At 38.4% G+C, this 15204-nt stretch overlaps 1 protein-coding gene across 1 annotated transcript in view; it reads left to right on the top strand.

Annotated features, from left to right (window-relative positions):
* The window catches only part of CUNH1orf87 (chromosome unknown C1orf87 homolog), a 67630-nt gene that overhangs the window by 30362 nt on the left and 22064 nt on the right, over nucleotides 1-15204 (top strand). The window contains 2 exon segments of the mRNA XM_054572550.1: nucleotides 3486-3673; nucleotides 10490-10587. Of these exon segments, the coding sequence (XP_054428525.1) occupies nucleotides 3486-3673; nucleotides 10490-10587 (286 nt within the window).

Raw genomic sequence — 15204 nt, 5'->3', positions numbered from 1 at the left:
TTCCTTGCTGGAAGCATATCAGAGACTCCCAGAGCTGGCAGGGCTTGAAGGCCATTCGCTCTAAAAGCTCACCTTATGCAGAAACACTTGCTGTTCATCAACACTTGGCTTATGTTTATAGTTTCCTCTCTCTGCATTGTACATAGGTAGGCATAACAAATCATTTGCAACAATTGCATATGCTTCTTAATATCAAGCAGTGTCTTTTTTATGAGAATGCCATGTAAGAATGACAAGCCTCCTTATGAAATAAGAAATGATTGCGTACTAGTGCAGAACTCATCTAGAGTGTGATTCCAGAAATAAGTTCAGTCAGTGGACTCCTGGGCTACAGGTATCAGCACAGAAAAGTTTGAGGTACAGAAATCAATAATCCCTTCACATAATCTCAAGGGAAATGAGTGATTAAAAATTAAAATCAGACGTGAGGATATCATTAGAGATGAGACACAGTGAAGTATGATAGTTTTTGCATTCTCCGTGAAAAATGACACAGTGCAGTGGTTAGGTGCATAACCCCATCTCCAGAAGCCTGGGCTCAATCCCTGTCTCTGCCACTAAGTGGCTCTGTAGCCTTGGGCTAGTTGCTTACCCTCTCTGCACCTCCATTCCCTAACTGTAAAATGGGAATGATAATAGAGTTCACTTAAGTCCAGAGATTTGTAACAGTGACTGAGTTAACTAATGCTAAGTTCTTAAGAACAGTCCCTGGTACATAGTAAATGCTATATAAGTGTCTGTTACTATTTTTCAACTATCCTTCCAGAAGATATTCTTTTCAGCTACAAATAATGTGACATCTTGACTAAGAGCCATGGGATAGGAATTTACCTCTTTACTTTAAGAAAAAAGTAGGGTGTTCTATACAAATGTCCCTGGGCCAAATGCTAGACTTCATTCCTTCCTACGGTGTGCTCTTTTTGACTCTGATATTTCATTCAACAAATGTTCATTGAATACCAGCTCTTTGCCAGGCACACTTTGCTGGGCACAATGAATTCAGAGGCAGGTAAGGCCCAGTCACTCCTTCAAGGGCTCACAGTCCAAAGAAAGGGACACCGCCATGCAGATAAGCCAGACAAATATCACTCTGGGGGTAACTGTCCTACTGAGAGCAATAGAGCCCTATAAATTTTTAATAATCAGCAACCACACTTCATATAATACGGATTGTGAGATCTGAGCCCTAAGAGGTAAGAGACTATGTACCAGAAAACATGGCCACTCATGGGCAGATGTGGATCTTTTGGGTCCTAGACAGGAAGCCTCTCCTGAGCCCTACCTAGACTAGGTTACGTTTCCTTGCTGTATGGTCCCGCAGATTTTACCCTTCATAACAGACATTGTACTTGTAATTACTTATTTGACATTGAGGTTAGGAATCATGTCTGTCCTGGCCAACTCAGTGTCTAGCACAGTTCTAGCATAGATCCTGGCACATGGGAGATGCTCAATAAATATTTATTGTATGTAATTGGCACCTTCAATTATCCAAAAAGCTTGCATCACTTCATGTGCAGGGACATCTGGATATCTCTCTTATAAAAAAGGTGCATAAAGAGACAGTTTGACCTCAACAGAGAAGGTGCTGCTTTACAGAAACCAGACAGTGTGTGTGTAGAAGTGCAGGACTAATGGCCTGTAATGAATCCAGGCTCTTTGTTAATTAATGTGCTGCTCAGGAAAATGTCCTTTCTTGTGTTCTGTCAGGTAGAGCCTTTAATGAGGCAGCTCTATGATGTTTAAAAAGCCTCCAGCATCACTCGCAGGAGCAGAAGTGGCAACAACTCTCATCACTTAAGTTGGAGGAGATGAAATCAACTCCTGCAGCAGGTTGTCTATGAACCCCTACCAGGTGCAGTAAATGGGTTCCATACAACACCTGTCCATTCAGTAATTGGTGTACAGAGATGGGGGCCAGAGCCTCATGAATTCCTACTTCCAGAAACTGATGTTACAAGAAAAGAGAAAGAATAACTTCTGATTCAAATTTGGGACAGATACATCTGAATGACAAGGCCTGAGTTATGTATCCCAAGCAGCAAAGAGAGGCTGGTAAAGCAAGTAGCTGGCATTGTCCTGTGCTGGAGAGAGAGGCAGACTCCTGAGCTGGGCAACACCCCGAACAAGGAGAGGGGGGTGCAGAGATAGGTGACCAAAACAGAGACAAATAGCCACTTCTCCTTTCTTGTACCAAACTTTTAGAAAATATTAGCTATTATTAAGTAATTCAGGTAGTTTGGTGCCAAAGCTCAAGGAAGAGTTACAGAGAAAAGAAAATACAATATGGCCTTTAGGGAAGTTAAATAGATCTAAAAATGATCAATTGCAGTTACTATACAGTATCTCCCAGGAATAGCAAGGAACAAAACAAACTCAACCTGTATCTACGGAGCAATCTGCTAAGGAAGTCAGACGTGAAACAATGACTAAGAAAATAAAAGATGAGACTGCAGCATGAGGGAGACTTAGTAAGGAAAAGAACAAAGAACTATAAAACAGTTTATCTAGCAGGAGGTGCTGCAGCACCCTGAGGGCCTACTGTGTGCATCAGTTCCCAACTCTTCACTCAGTGACAACATATTGGTAGCTTTAAATCAGCCATGATGGGAGTATTCACGCCATGAAAATCAGTAATGTTCCAAATTGGGGCTTCACCTTGAGGAGCTGGTCATTAAAGATTTACCAGCACACCACTGAAAGTAAACAAATTTACATAAGTAGGGGTTGGGGGACATCGGAGAATGTCTCTCTAGGGAAGTGACACTTAAGCTGAGGTGATGGAAATTAGAAAAAGCTCCACTGCAGAGAAAATAGTTTGGCCAGACCTGGAAGGACACAAACTTTTGAGCATTAAATAAGTAAACATCTCAAACTAGTTTCATAAAATAAGTGACAGTTTATCACTCTGCTATTTTTCACCTGTTAGGTAAAATAACAAAAGTCAGTTAGTTAAACCATGTGATTAACTACATGCATTTGCATGCCACCTGGTAAATAAATAATTACACCCAAACTTTTCTGGGTTTTCCAGATACAAATAGCAGAGTCAAGGATAATGCAGGAAGTTCACTTGTTTCAAGATTTCTTCCTATATAGGCTCTTTAAGATCTGCTTTGCTTTGCTTGTGACAATGACAGTTTGGAAATTTGATTATCTAGGCTTAAAAAGAAACCCATAAGATCAAGCAGGTAAACTACTATGAACACTTCTAATTTTTTTTCTCTAAACCTCTCAAAAAGAGAGAGTAGATTACAAACTTTGACCCATATTCCAGTCAAATTGGTTGGTTCCTCTAGTGTCATGCTCACTAGAATGGAACAGATTTCAGTGAATTTATGAAATCACCACATGCAGTCCCATGACCAGGATACCAAGATTGAGAAGGCCATGTTTGGTGGATCCTCTGGTCCCTGGTGTATAATGGAGGTGAGAGATATAGTATGAAAAGACACAACAGCTTCGAGTGTATCATCTTTTCACAGGCTTTTCCCTGCCTCTCCAAGCACTAATGCCTCTCAACTCCAGCTCACAGTCAGAAGTGAACAAGAGCCTGTTGGAGATCTTAAGGATGGTGCTGAGGACAACCAATGGCAACCTCAACCTAGAGAGCCTTCATCTGAGTCTTCGTAAAGAAGATCACTTGCTCTCAGGCTACTTGCTCCAACTCAAGGTGACCAAAATTGGACTTCAGATTTGTTCCTCTCTAAAGGCCTACCTTGGAGCATTGGGTCTATAGTAAGAAGCCAAAGTATGACCTGTATTCTGCCTGTGGGTTATATTACACAGTTTTTTGTTTGTTTGTTTGTTTGTTTGTTTTCTATGCCAGAGAGGAGAATAACTAAATAGAAAAGGAATTGATAGATGTGCAGAATTACTCCAAGGATTACTTATATTGAGCTATGTTTTATGTTAACATTATAGAATATGAAAATACCCAAATAATATTATACAATGAAAAACAAGTATTTTTGCCAAGGCCAAATGTTCATTTCTCACATCTTCTACCAGTTTCCATGAGGTCAGTACATGGTATTCCATTCCTTAGGTTCATCAAACTGCAGGGACTGGTGTGATATATTGCTAATTGCATTGGGCATCCTCTTTTTGGAGCATCAATTAACAGTGCTGATGTGTTTAATGGAAGGAGGTCCAGAACCGTAAACCCCAGTCATGAGACTACCTAGGATACAGGCAAAATAATAATTACCACTAATACTACAGTTCTGTTAACAACAACTCATCACCACCAAGCTTTCCTGAGGTCTCACTGAGAGCCAAGCACTGTGCTAAATGCTTTACTTACATGATCTCATCTAACACTTACAAACTACAAAATCTAAGTAGTTGTTATAATACCCACTTAATAAATTTTAAAAACCAAGCATTAGAGAGGCCAGTTGAGTCACCTAAGGGCTTCAGCTAGCAAGTGGCAGAGAGAGGATTCAAAGTACAGAAACAAACTGGAAATTAAGAGCCATAAATGGAACTCCATTAGGCAGACAATATCTCAAAGATTCCATTGAGTTCAGGACACAAAGGTTAAAATTCCAGAGGAGTAGAAGGAATTGAAAATTATGGGGAAGTAGGAGGAGCAAGTCTCCATTGGAAAGATTGAAAAATACCTTTCCTCTAGGTTAACAGGGGTTAGAATTCCGAGTCAGAGAATTTAAAAGAATAAGTGACGCTTACTAAGGAAGCAAGGACACAATATGCTAAAAGTGGATTCTTATTCTAGCACAGAAGTAGCTTTCTCTATGCTTTCTTTTATACAATCAGCTAAGCATGCAAAGGCAAAGTTAATGATTGTGTGTGTGTGTGTGTGTGTGTGTGTGTGTGAGTGAGTGAACATTACACCTGCAAGCATGTTTTACTGGAAAGAGAGAGAGAACACTACAGGAGATTCCACATATCCTAAATAGACATTTTTATATTCAGGATTGATCAGCAGGAATAGAGTAAGAAGCATCAATTGTTTGTTAATAGAAACTACATAGCACCATCAGTGAAGCCCAAATGTTCTCAGATAATACCTATAGAATGGAACATAGCTGACTTGAAAATCAAACTCAATTTGCCTAAATTCTTTGAGTCTCAGATTTTTCATCTAGAAAAACTGGGCTCCAAATATCTGCCTCCTTTCTGTTGTTAAACAACATCAGTGTGTGAAGGCACTTAGCACACTGTGTGATATCTGAGTACTGGCTATCACAGGCCTCGACCTTCTCCCCCCACTGCTGGCCCTGAAAGCTTAAATTTGTGGTTTGTATCCAAGGAAATGGGACACACTTTCCTTAAAGCTGGTCTGCCTCTTGTGAGCCATCTGGCATCTCTTAAGACATCTGGAACTCACTCAAAGTATATTACAGTTCTGGGAGGCATGTAAAATACAATTCTGTTTCCCCAGAACGTGAGACAAATTGAGGCCCAAGGGACATTGGATACAGGAAGCAGCAGTTTCAGCCCAGCATCCTTGCTCTTGGACACAGGACTACAGAGCAACTGGGCAGGGCCATCTGAGTTAGAAGGGGCTTTCTTTTTGACTAGTACTAAATCTCTTTGGGGTGCAGTGCAGAGAACCACAAACCTCCTTGAGTTTCTTGTAAAATCTATGCACCCTGTGCTGGACAGGAGTGAGGGGCTGAGGCACATCCTCACAGCCAACATTTCAAAGGGTTTGCAAATGATCTATAGCTTCTCAGATAAATAAATGAAGTCTGGAAGGATAATCTACGGGCCTTGTCACTCAAATCAATGGAAAAGAACAGTATGAAAACATATCAAATATCTGTCATCCTCATTCTAGGAACTCACTCATCTGTTCCTCTAGCATGCCTTTGATGCAATGATGGCTTCTGGAAGGATTGCTGAGGCAACGTGGAACCACATACATTTATTAACCCCTCCTGACCATTACCAAGTAGATTCAATAGGTCTGTAGAACCTAAGAAGCTCCCAAGCACATAGGCTCAGTTTAACTGTTTTTATACATAATCTGCATTCTTCATCTCTTGAACTCAATTACTTTCCACTCTACCTCCCAAACTATTCCTAGATCTTCCTCCCAGCAGGAACTAGCTGGAACACAGGTGGCTGAACTTCTAATTACTCTGCTTCATTTTCATGCAACTTCCTCCTTATCATCAACAGAGAGTCCCATTACTGAGGAAACCTGGGGCTGCTGAATGTGAAGTTTATTCCACAGCTCCAGCTATGACACCAGTTTACCTAGTGACCAGGACTATAAGAGTCTTCTGCAGTTTGTCAGCTCCTGTTTTGTGTTTGGTTGTTTCTATATCAGTATTCTCTGCCTTAAAACTATAAAATTATTTCTCTTCCCTTTTTCCAGTTCAACAGCCATCTTTCTTATCAATATGGCATGTTTATCCTATTCCTGCATTCAACATGTTGTTCACTCATTGTGTTCTGGGAACTGTGGTAAGGCTGAGAACAATAGACTATTACAATTCCAGGAGCTCAGGGGAAAGGGATGTTTTAACGTGTTGTTACAATTCTGTATAACAAATGAAGTGATGGCAGTAATTTTGAACACAGACAAGAAACACCAACCTAGCCAGTAATTTTGAACACAGACAAGAAACACCAACCTAGCCTAGCATAGAAGAAAATGCAAATACTGAATCTTAGAGGATAGGTGAATTTGTCAAAGAACTAGAGAAAAGAGCAGAGGAAAGAATCAGAAAGGTGTTCTAGGTAAAAGCAGCAATGTGAAATTGCCCTGAAATGAAAGAAAGTGTGGTTAAGTCAGGGACCTGGAAGTCATCCGTAGAGGCAGAACATAGTGAAAGTATGGAGATGGTGGGAGATGCTGCTCAAGGTGACTCTGGAATGACAAGAAGGAGCTAACCTATGATGTTCCTATGGAGTGTGAATTTTATCCTGAAGGCACAGAAGAATTGTCAAAGGATATTAAACAAGTGAATGGTATGATCAACTTTAGAATTTAAAAAGAGCACTCTAACAGAATATGGAGAATCAGAGGCAGAGAGACCCTTCAGAAGGCTGGCCCAGTAATTGAAGCAAGAAATTAAGAAAGTTTCAACCAGGACAGTAACATGAGGGATGGAGATATTAAAGAAGTACAAAAGCAGGAATTGATGACTAATTGGATGTGGACCCCAAAATAGGAAGAACTAAAAATTATTCCCAAGGTTCTGGCTTTGGCAACTTGGTGGATGGTGGTACTGTTCTCTGAGATAGGAAACAGAAAAGTTTGAAGGAGTATAAGAAGGGATGATGAGTTCAGTTTTGAACATGTTGATCTAGGTTGAGAGATTGAAACAATAATGATTTAAGAATCTTCAATACAGAATTGAAGCCATGAGAGTAGTTAGGATTACTAAGGACATAATGAAAAGTGAGAAGGGAAGGCTGAGGAAGGCACTCATTGTTAAGGAACAAGTAGACTAAAAGAAGCCAACAAAAGAGACTAAAAATAATCAAAAGAGACAGAGGAGTCGTCAAGAAAGCCAAGAGACCAACCACGTCTCACACTGTGAAGAGACCATGTAAAATTAAGACTGAAAATATCAACTACCCATTAAATATGAAACCATGGAGGTTACTAGTGACTTCATAAACACAGTTTAAGTACAGTAATGGCATGAAATGTAAATGAAGCCATAAATGGGAAGAAAGGAAGTTGAGAGAGCATCTCCTTTCCAGGAGCATTTTGGGGAACTGAATATTTATTTCACATGTCATTTTCTAAATAAGATTATTTACATTTGATTTTTTAAAATCTCTTATTAAGCAGAAGAAACTTCATATAATTGCTTTCTTATTGAACAAGGGTTATCATTATAATATTCATCCTTTAAAGGATTTTAATAATAACCCTGAATAACACTAAATTGACAGGATTTTCTGGTAGATATTTATATTACTCCTCCTCAACTGTCAACAGTCAGTTCTTAGCAGCTATCAATCAATCTGCTTCTAGGAACCCTGATGTATTATTTCTAATCTGCTGCTCATTCTAGCCTTGCACAAAACTCAATATTGCCAGAAGTAAATAAACTGTTTTTAGAATAACCTTTTAATATTGATGTTTAAAAAATATATCAAAATGCTCAAATCATGGTGATAAATCAATTCTTATTTATGGAGTAAAATGACATAATGTGACTAATTTCTACCTCCTAAAACTTATTTTTTGTTAACCTCTGTCCATACACACTCCAACTCTTCAGTGTCTTCAACTCATTCATTCTCTTCCTCATTCATCCATTTATTCATTTATTCAATCGTTATTGATGTATTATTGTTTAACAATGTGCTAGGCAGTAATGATAGGAAAATGAAACAGTTCCAATCCTCAGTAAGCCACTGACTTGGAGAGAAGTTCTAATAAACACATAATTACTGCCTAGCATGGAAAGGGGTATAAAACTATAGTAGAGTGAATAATGTCAAAATACACACAGTTTCTAAAAAGCACCATGCTCTTTCTCACACATTATTTACAAAGCTTTTCTTCTGCCTAGAATTCTCCCCAACTCCTTCATCTTCTGGCAAAGTCTTAGCCACTTTTTATGTTTCATATTGATCTTTTTTTGCTCTGTTAAGCTTCCCTGACACAGCTCCTCTACACCTAGTAATATTTGCAAGTCTCAAACCCAGATTTGTTGTTTGCTCCCTTCCGCACAGATGAATGAAAATTGTCTCTTTGTCACTGTTTTAAAGTCTAGGTTTTATTATTCAAGTATGGTCAGACCAACAGGTCAGGAGATGACTGCCGTTGAAAAAATAGTGTATTACTCATAGTGCCCAAGAGGACTGGGCCCAGCACGCCACACATGTCACTCAGGGTGACGTCTGTCAGGAAGCAAGAGAGGATACAGGGGAAATGCAGGCACGCGCCTTCATTGTGGAATGTGCAAGGCAGGGTAACCAGGTTTAGGATTGACTAGAATGAATAATTTAGGCTCTGGGGTACAGGGTCTGTCCCAATTTACCTGGTACTTTGCCTTGGGGTGACAAGGGCAGGGAAACAGTGACCCAAGTGTGAGAGCCCCAGTAAAGAAGGTGATTGGTTTGTACACTTTCAAGCCATTCCTTTACTATATCTAGGAATCGGCTAGCCCTGGGAGGAGTAATCTCTTCTGAGTCAGCAAAGCCCCATGATGACAAAGCATCAGATCATAATAAAAAGATATGCTTGATGCAACTATTATACTGAAATTGCTCTCAAAATAATAATAGTAGCTACTAGTTAGCCCAAACACTAAATTAGACATTTCTCCTCCCTCCCTCCCTCCTTCCCTTCCTTCCTTCCATTCTGTCTCCCTTCCTCTCTCCCTCTTTCTCGTTTTCACTTCCTACTTCTTTCCTTTCTTCTTCTATCTTTCTCCTCTCTTTTTCTTCATCTTCCCTCCTTCTCTTCTTTTCTTCATTGAACAGATATTAACCCAATGTCCACTAGAAGCTGGACACTATTCTTATTTTCTGCTTATTTTCTCATGTAATCTCCACAGAATCCTGGTAAGCAGAAAACACTGGTCATACTTAGTATACAAAGTAAATGAGCATAGAAAGGTTAAGTAACTTCCTGAGATCACACAGATCACAGGCACCAGATTTGGTGCTCAGAATAAGTCCTGTTTTATTCCAAAGTCTATATGCTTAAACATTATGCTAAACATACAGCATATGCTATCACATCCCTAAAAGTCTGACATGTTTAAATCCAAGTATCACCCAAAACCAACTTGAGAATTGAACTGGTTTGTCAGCTAGACTCAGAAAATAGGGAGCTCTAGCCTTGTGGTAACCGTGAGCCCTCCTGGAGCCTGGAGGCCTGGGTTCCAATCCTGGATATGTCTGGTTTTAGGTGAACCATATAACCTGTTGGTGGCTTAGTTTCCTCATCTGTAAAACAGGGTAACAATAAACTAATCACACACACAAACACAAAGAAAATATTAAGTACGCAGGAAACTGCAGTGACCAGTAATTCATCCAACAAGTAATTTATTGAGCATCTGGTTTCTAGACTAAGTTCTATGATTTAGTAACTACATGACATTGAGGGAGTCACTTATATCTCTCTCAATCTTGGTTTCCTCAAATAGAAAATTCATATAATAATATTAACAATGCTAATACAGCAAACTTGTTTTGTAAATCCAAGTAGATGTACAAAAGCATTTTGCAATTTCCCTATATAACAAGTGTATGTAATTTCTAGGCCTTGGCCACCAATTCTGTGGTTGACAATAATGTAAGATGAGAATTTTAAAGTTCAGTGGCTTCAGGACAATGAGCTATTTTTCTGTATCAACCATCTAAAAATTTGCTGTTGCTGAGCATTCAGTTGGACATTCTTGTCTTGAATGATATCCGAATGGTATTAATACAATGCACTCTGGGGTATTAATTCCTTGTCAAAAGCATGCAGATTCTAATTAGATGCGGGAGATTCCAATTTTAATTTCATTACAGTGACACTTCAAATTCTTATTTGCAGGTCAGGGTTATATGTGGCAAGTATGGGTTATATGTGACTTTGAGCCTCCTGGAAACATTGCATAACCACTAAGATTTGGCTTACCAAAATGAAATAAAGTAGGTTGATTTTTTATTCACAGATTCCTCTAAAGTGATACCAAACACAGAGATCTGTCTTTAATCTAGAAGTTTTATGTGTGAAACAATTTCATTACCTAATGACAGAGTTAAGAAACGTTTGCTTATATTAAGACCAAACAGTCTTCTTAGCCACAGAAAAACAAAAGCAGTGAAATTCCATTTCCAGCCAGTATAGGTTGTCAATGATCAGATTTCCTATTGTACCGTAAACAACTAAAAAATAGGACAAAGTATATGAAACAATAGTTGTCAGATTATTGGACAAGAGGCAGCACAGAGCAGTGATTCTTGAGAGAAAAACAAACAAACAAACAAAGGAGGTAAGCTCAGCTTATTGAATAAGAAGAGGGAATGCAAACTCAGCCCAGCATTGTTCTTGAGCTAAAGAGATAGAGTACAGAGTTCAGGAAGGCCAAGGAGGCTAGAATGCACAGTTGGGAGTAGCAGAGAGGAGAGATCTCCAAAGAGTTCTTTCAGGAGTTTCCAAAGAGTTGCCCTGGAGTCTTCATGTGAGTATTGGCCAATGTATGCATTTGAGGAATCTACCCAAGTCCAGAGAAAGGAAAATCAAAAGAAAGAGGTGGAAAAATGCTTGGTTCTCACACAGCATTGGGAATAGTTCATATTTTCACAAATCAGAGAGGAACACATGTGGCATTGAGTAGAGCCCTTGGAAGAATATTGTGTTGTAGTGAGGCCAAATCACCCTAGACAAATTAACAAATTTTACAACCCCTAATAAAGTTTAAAATGATCATACTGTTTCCAGCTTATTTAACTGCATCCAAGAACAAAGCCCCCAGACTTCCAAAGGAATAAAAAATATATATCAAAGATATAAAATTCACAATTTCTGGCATTCATACAAAAATTAGCAGGAAAGATGGAAAAGTATGATCTATTATTAGGAGAAAAGCCAATTAATAGAAGCAAATTCATAAACAGAGATGATAGAAATAGTGTTAAAAGAGCAATTATAAACATGCTTTACATGTTCATAAAAGCAAGAACATAATAAGAGATATGGAAGATATAAAAAGAGAGCCAAAACCAATAACCACAGTCTAATAATATACTTTTAAATAACTTATGGTCAAAGAATAAATCACAAGGGAAATTATAAAATATGTTGAACTGAATTAAAATGAAAACACAACATACCAGTAATCCTTGGCTTTCTCTTTTCTCACATTTCATATCCAATTCATCAGTAATCTGTTAGTAAATCAACTCTTTGTTCAGAATATGTCCAGGACTGGTTATTTCTCATCACTTCTCTTGTTACTTAACTACACCCTATCCAAGCTACCATCACCTTTCTTCTGGATAACTCTAGTAACCTTTTAACTGAACACTCTTCTCTCTGTCTCTAGTTTATCTTCAATACAGGAGCTATAGTCACCCATTAAAACCTAATATTGTTCATGTTATGGTTTTGCTCATAACAGTGAAAGAGCATCTTATTGCACTTAAGAGGTAAAAAAAAAAATCAAAATCCTTATAAAGTGTTTTATGTGATTTGTTCCCCCATCACTTCTCTGGAACCATCTACAACTTTCTTTGCTCATTATGTTTCAGTTACACTGTCCTCCTTGTCTTCCCCTAACACACCAGGCACACATCCCCCTTAGCACCTGACCTCCAAATGTTTGCTCTACCTCAACTGTTCTTTCCCCAGTTATCTTCATACTAATTACTTTACTTTTTTTAAGTTTTTGCTCAAATGTCACATTATAATTAAGGCCTACACTAACCACCCTATTTAAAGTTGTAGTCTCCACCCATTCTTACCCTTAACATGCTTTCCTTTTGCACTCTCCTGTACACTTATCAACCTCTAATGTATTTGGTGATTTGCTGATGTGTGATGTTTATTGTTTTCTGTTGATTTCTGATAGACTGTAGACTGTAGGAAAGCAGGTTCTTTGTTTTATTCACTGATATATCCCAAGGGTCTAGAGCAGTGCCTGGCACATAGTAGGTATTCAACAAATATGGCATTGAATTAAACTAGAAAAGTAATAGTCTCGAAAATACTCTTAAGGACACAGGTACGTGAATTCTTCCTAGTTTCTTGCTCACAGAAAAATTGAAGAAGGCCTTCTCTAACCACCTCATCAAAGTCAGGTCCCTTGTCAATGTATTTCCTAGCACTTATCACTATTTGTAATTATGTATTTATTTGTGTGATTTGTTAGTTTAATGACTAGATAGTGATCTCCATGCTGGCAAAAAACATGACTGTTTCCCACATATTTTATTCTCTACATCTTGTAGGCTAGTATCCAGCACATGGTAGGTACACAGTAAATATTAATTCACTTATTTATTTAACAAACATATATTGAGTGCCTGCTGTACACCAATCACTATTCTAGTCATTGGAAACATAGATAGGAATAAAACAAAGCCCCTTCCCTCATGAAGCTTGTATTCTAATGAGGAAGAAGAATGAGCTAGAGTATGTGAGCTACCACGTGATTTTAAGAACAATGCAGAAAAACAAAGAAGGCTAAAGATTATAGGAAACATCAATTGAAAAATAAATGATGATAGAATGATCAGCTTAGTCAGACAATTTCTGCTAGACTAGCTTTAGACATGGAAGTTTCCCTTCTCCGAAGCCTTGTGGAAGAGTGGAGTAAGGGCAAAGGTGGGTGGTTAAACAGCAAAAGCAGAGAAGTGGACTGAGAGCCAAGTAAAAAGCCAATAAGCTGAAACTGGGAAGTTCCAAAAGGCAGCAATATAAGTGGAGAAAATGCAAGTATCAAAGCTCACATTATACCTGGTATTATTATATAGTTGATTAAAAAGTTGGTGTTCAGAACCAAGATTCTAAGAATCAGAGATATTCGAATAAGAGTGAATGGAGAACTAATGAGGTTAGGCTGCTTATAATTATATCAATATTTTCATTTTCCCATTGTTTAATGTGCATATCAGAGAAGCACACTGATTTCTTTATTCACCTGTCTTCGACCTGAATGTTCGAGGACATTAAAACCATGAAACCACTGAAGAATTGCATGTATAAGTGATAAACCTGTTTCATCCTTAAACAGACACTGGCTAAAGCTTCTTCTGGTGAATGAACCCCATGCCCTTAAGGGCTTTGTATGCAAACCTATATCCTTAAGAGATTAAAGATGCAATTTAGACACACATTTCAGGAGCTGAATGCACGAATCATTATTTTAGTACATATTGTCCATTAATCTGCCGTTCAATTGGGAACCCATTTGGAATGTGGTTGCTTGCTAATTAGCAGGATTCTAGTGCTGAGCTGCTTCCTGATTAAATGTCCTTTAGAATCAATAAAACATCAGGAGGGATTATGGTGATGTTGGATTAGCCCCATCTAACCAAATGAAATGAATTGTGTTGTCTTCTTAAACTGTCACATTGTGAGAGCTGATGAGAGGAGCAATTTCGTGAATGCTGTTGCAAAGTTGTTGTTTTTTGTGTGTGCTTTTTTGTAACACTGAGATTTTGTTTTTTGCAATTTGCCTACCAATTAGCAGAGACATTACTGAATGACTGCCAGGGTAAGGCGATTTTGAGAAAGACTTGATTACGATTTCAAATCTCTACTCTGAATCACCCTTATGTAAAATGAGTTCAGGTTGTGTTGGATGGAAATTATTATCCCTGTTCTTGGCCAGGAACATGTAAGTCAGAATTAGCATTTAATGTTTCTGTGTGACTTTGCAATAAATGGTAATTAAGGAGGGCAGAAAGAGAACAGGAGGCAAACTAATACTCTAAAATTGTATTGGCAAAATTAAATGCTTCAAACCCAGTTTAAAACACAGGCACACAAGCCAAATTGTGTTGGGGTCAGGGATAAATAATGAAGCTGCTATGGAAGCTTCATAAATAGAGTGGAGCAATTGACACAGCCCCAAGTAGGACTTATCACACACATCTGGCCCATTATTGAGAGTGCAATTAGGTTGAAAAGGACTGGTTTGATAATCCCGGGAACAACCAGAGGATTTTAGGAGATAAAGGAAACATGAGGTGTCTGATTCAGCAATTACTTTTTAATGAGAATAGGAAAATTGTTAGGCAGCAAGCTATTAGGCATGTGGTTATACCCATTGATTCAGTCTTGGAAACTGGACCTGGCTTTTAAGAGTTTATTAATTCCAGTCTTCTCTTCCAGAAGACCATAATTCATATGAGGTGAAGATAATAATAATAATAATAAAGTTATTATTGTTAATAGCCAACATTTATACAGTGCTTACTATATTCCAGGCAACGTTTTAAGTACTTTATAAATATTGACACTTTTAATCTTTGCAGTGCCCCATGAAGGGGGTACTGTTGTTTTTCAGATGAGATACAGAGGGGCTAAAATCAATATGTAATGGATAAATGAATTCATCAATAGGCTAAATCAAATGCAGGCTCTTTAGCTTCAGGATCTTCTCTCTTGATACACCACACTGACTCTCCTACAAGTCCTGTGACAGTTATAGTTTATAGCAGGGTGGCTAAGCACAGGGGCATTAGGCAAACTGCCTGAGGTTTGTGGCTGGCTCCACCTTTCAGCTTGATACTGAACGCAGTTCTAGAATGAGGTGCTGA

The sequence above is a fragment of the Pteronotus mesoamericanus genome, unplaced genomic scaffold, assembly GCF_021234165.1.
Source record: "Pteronotus mesoamericanus isolate MK-2021 breed Mesoamerican mustached bat unplaced genomic scaffold, CSHL_Meso_final contig_105, whole genome shotgun sequence".
Lineage (NCBI taxonomy): Eukaryota > Metazoa > Chordata > Mammalia > Chiroptera > Mormoopidae > Pteronotus > Pteronotus mesoamericanus.
This window is presented reverse-complemented; position numbering and strand designations above follow the sequence as displayed.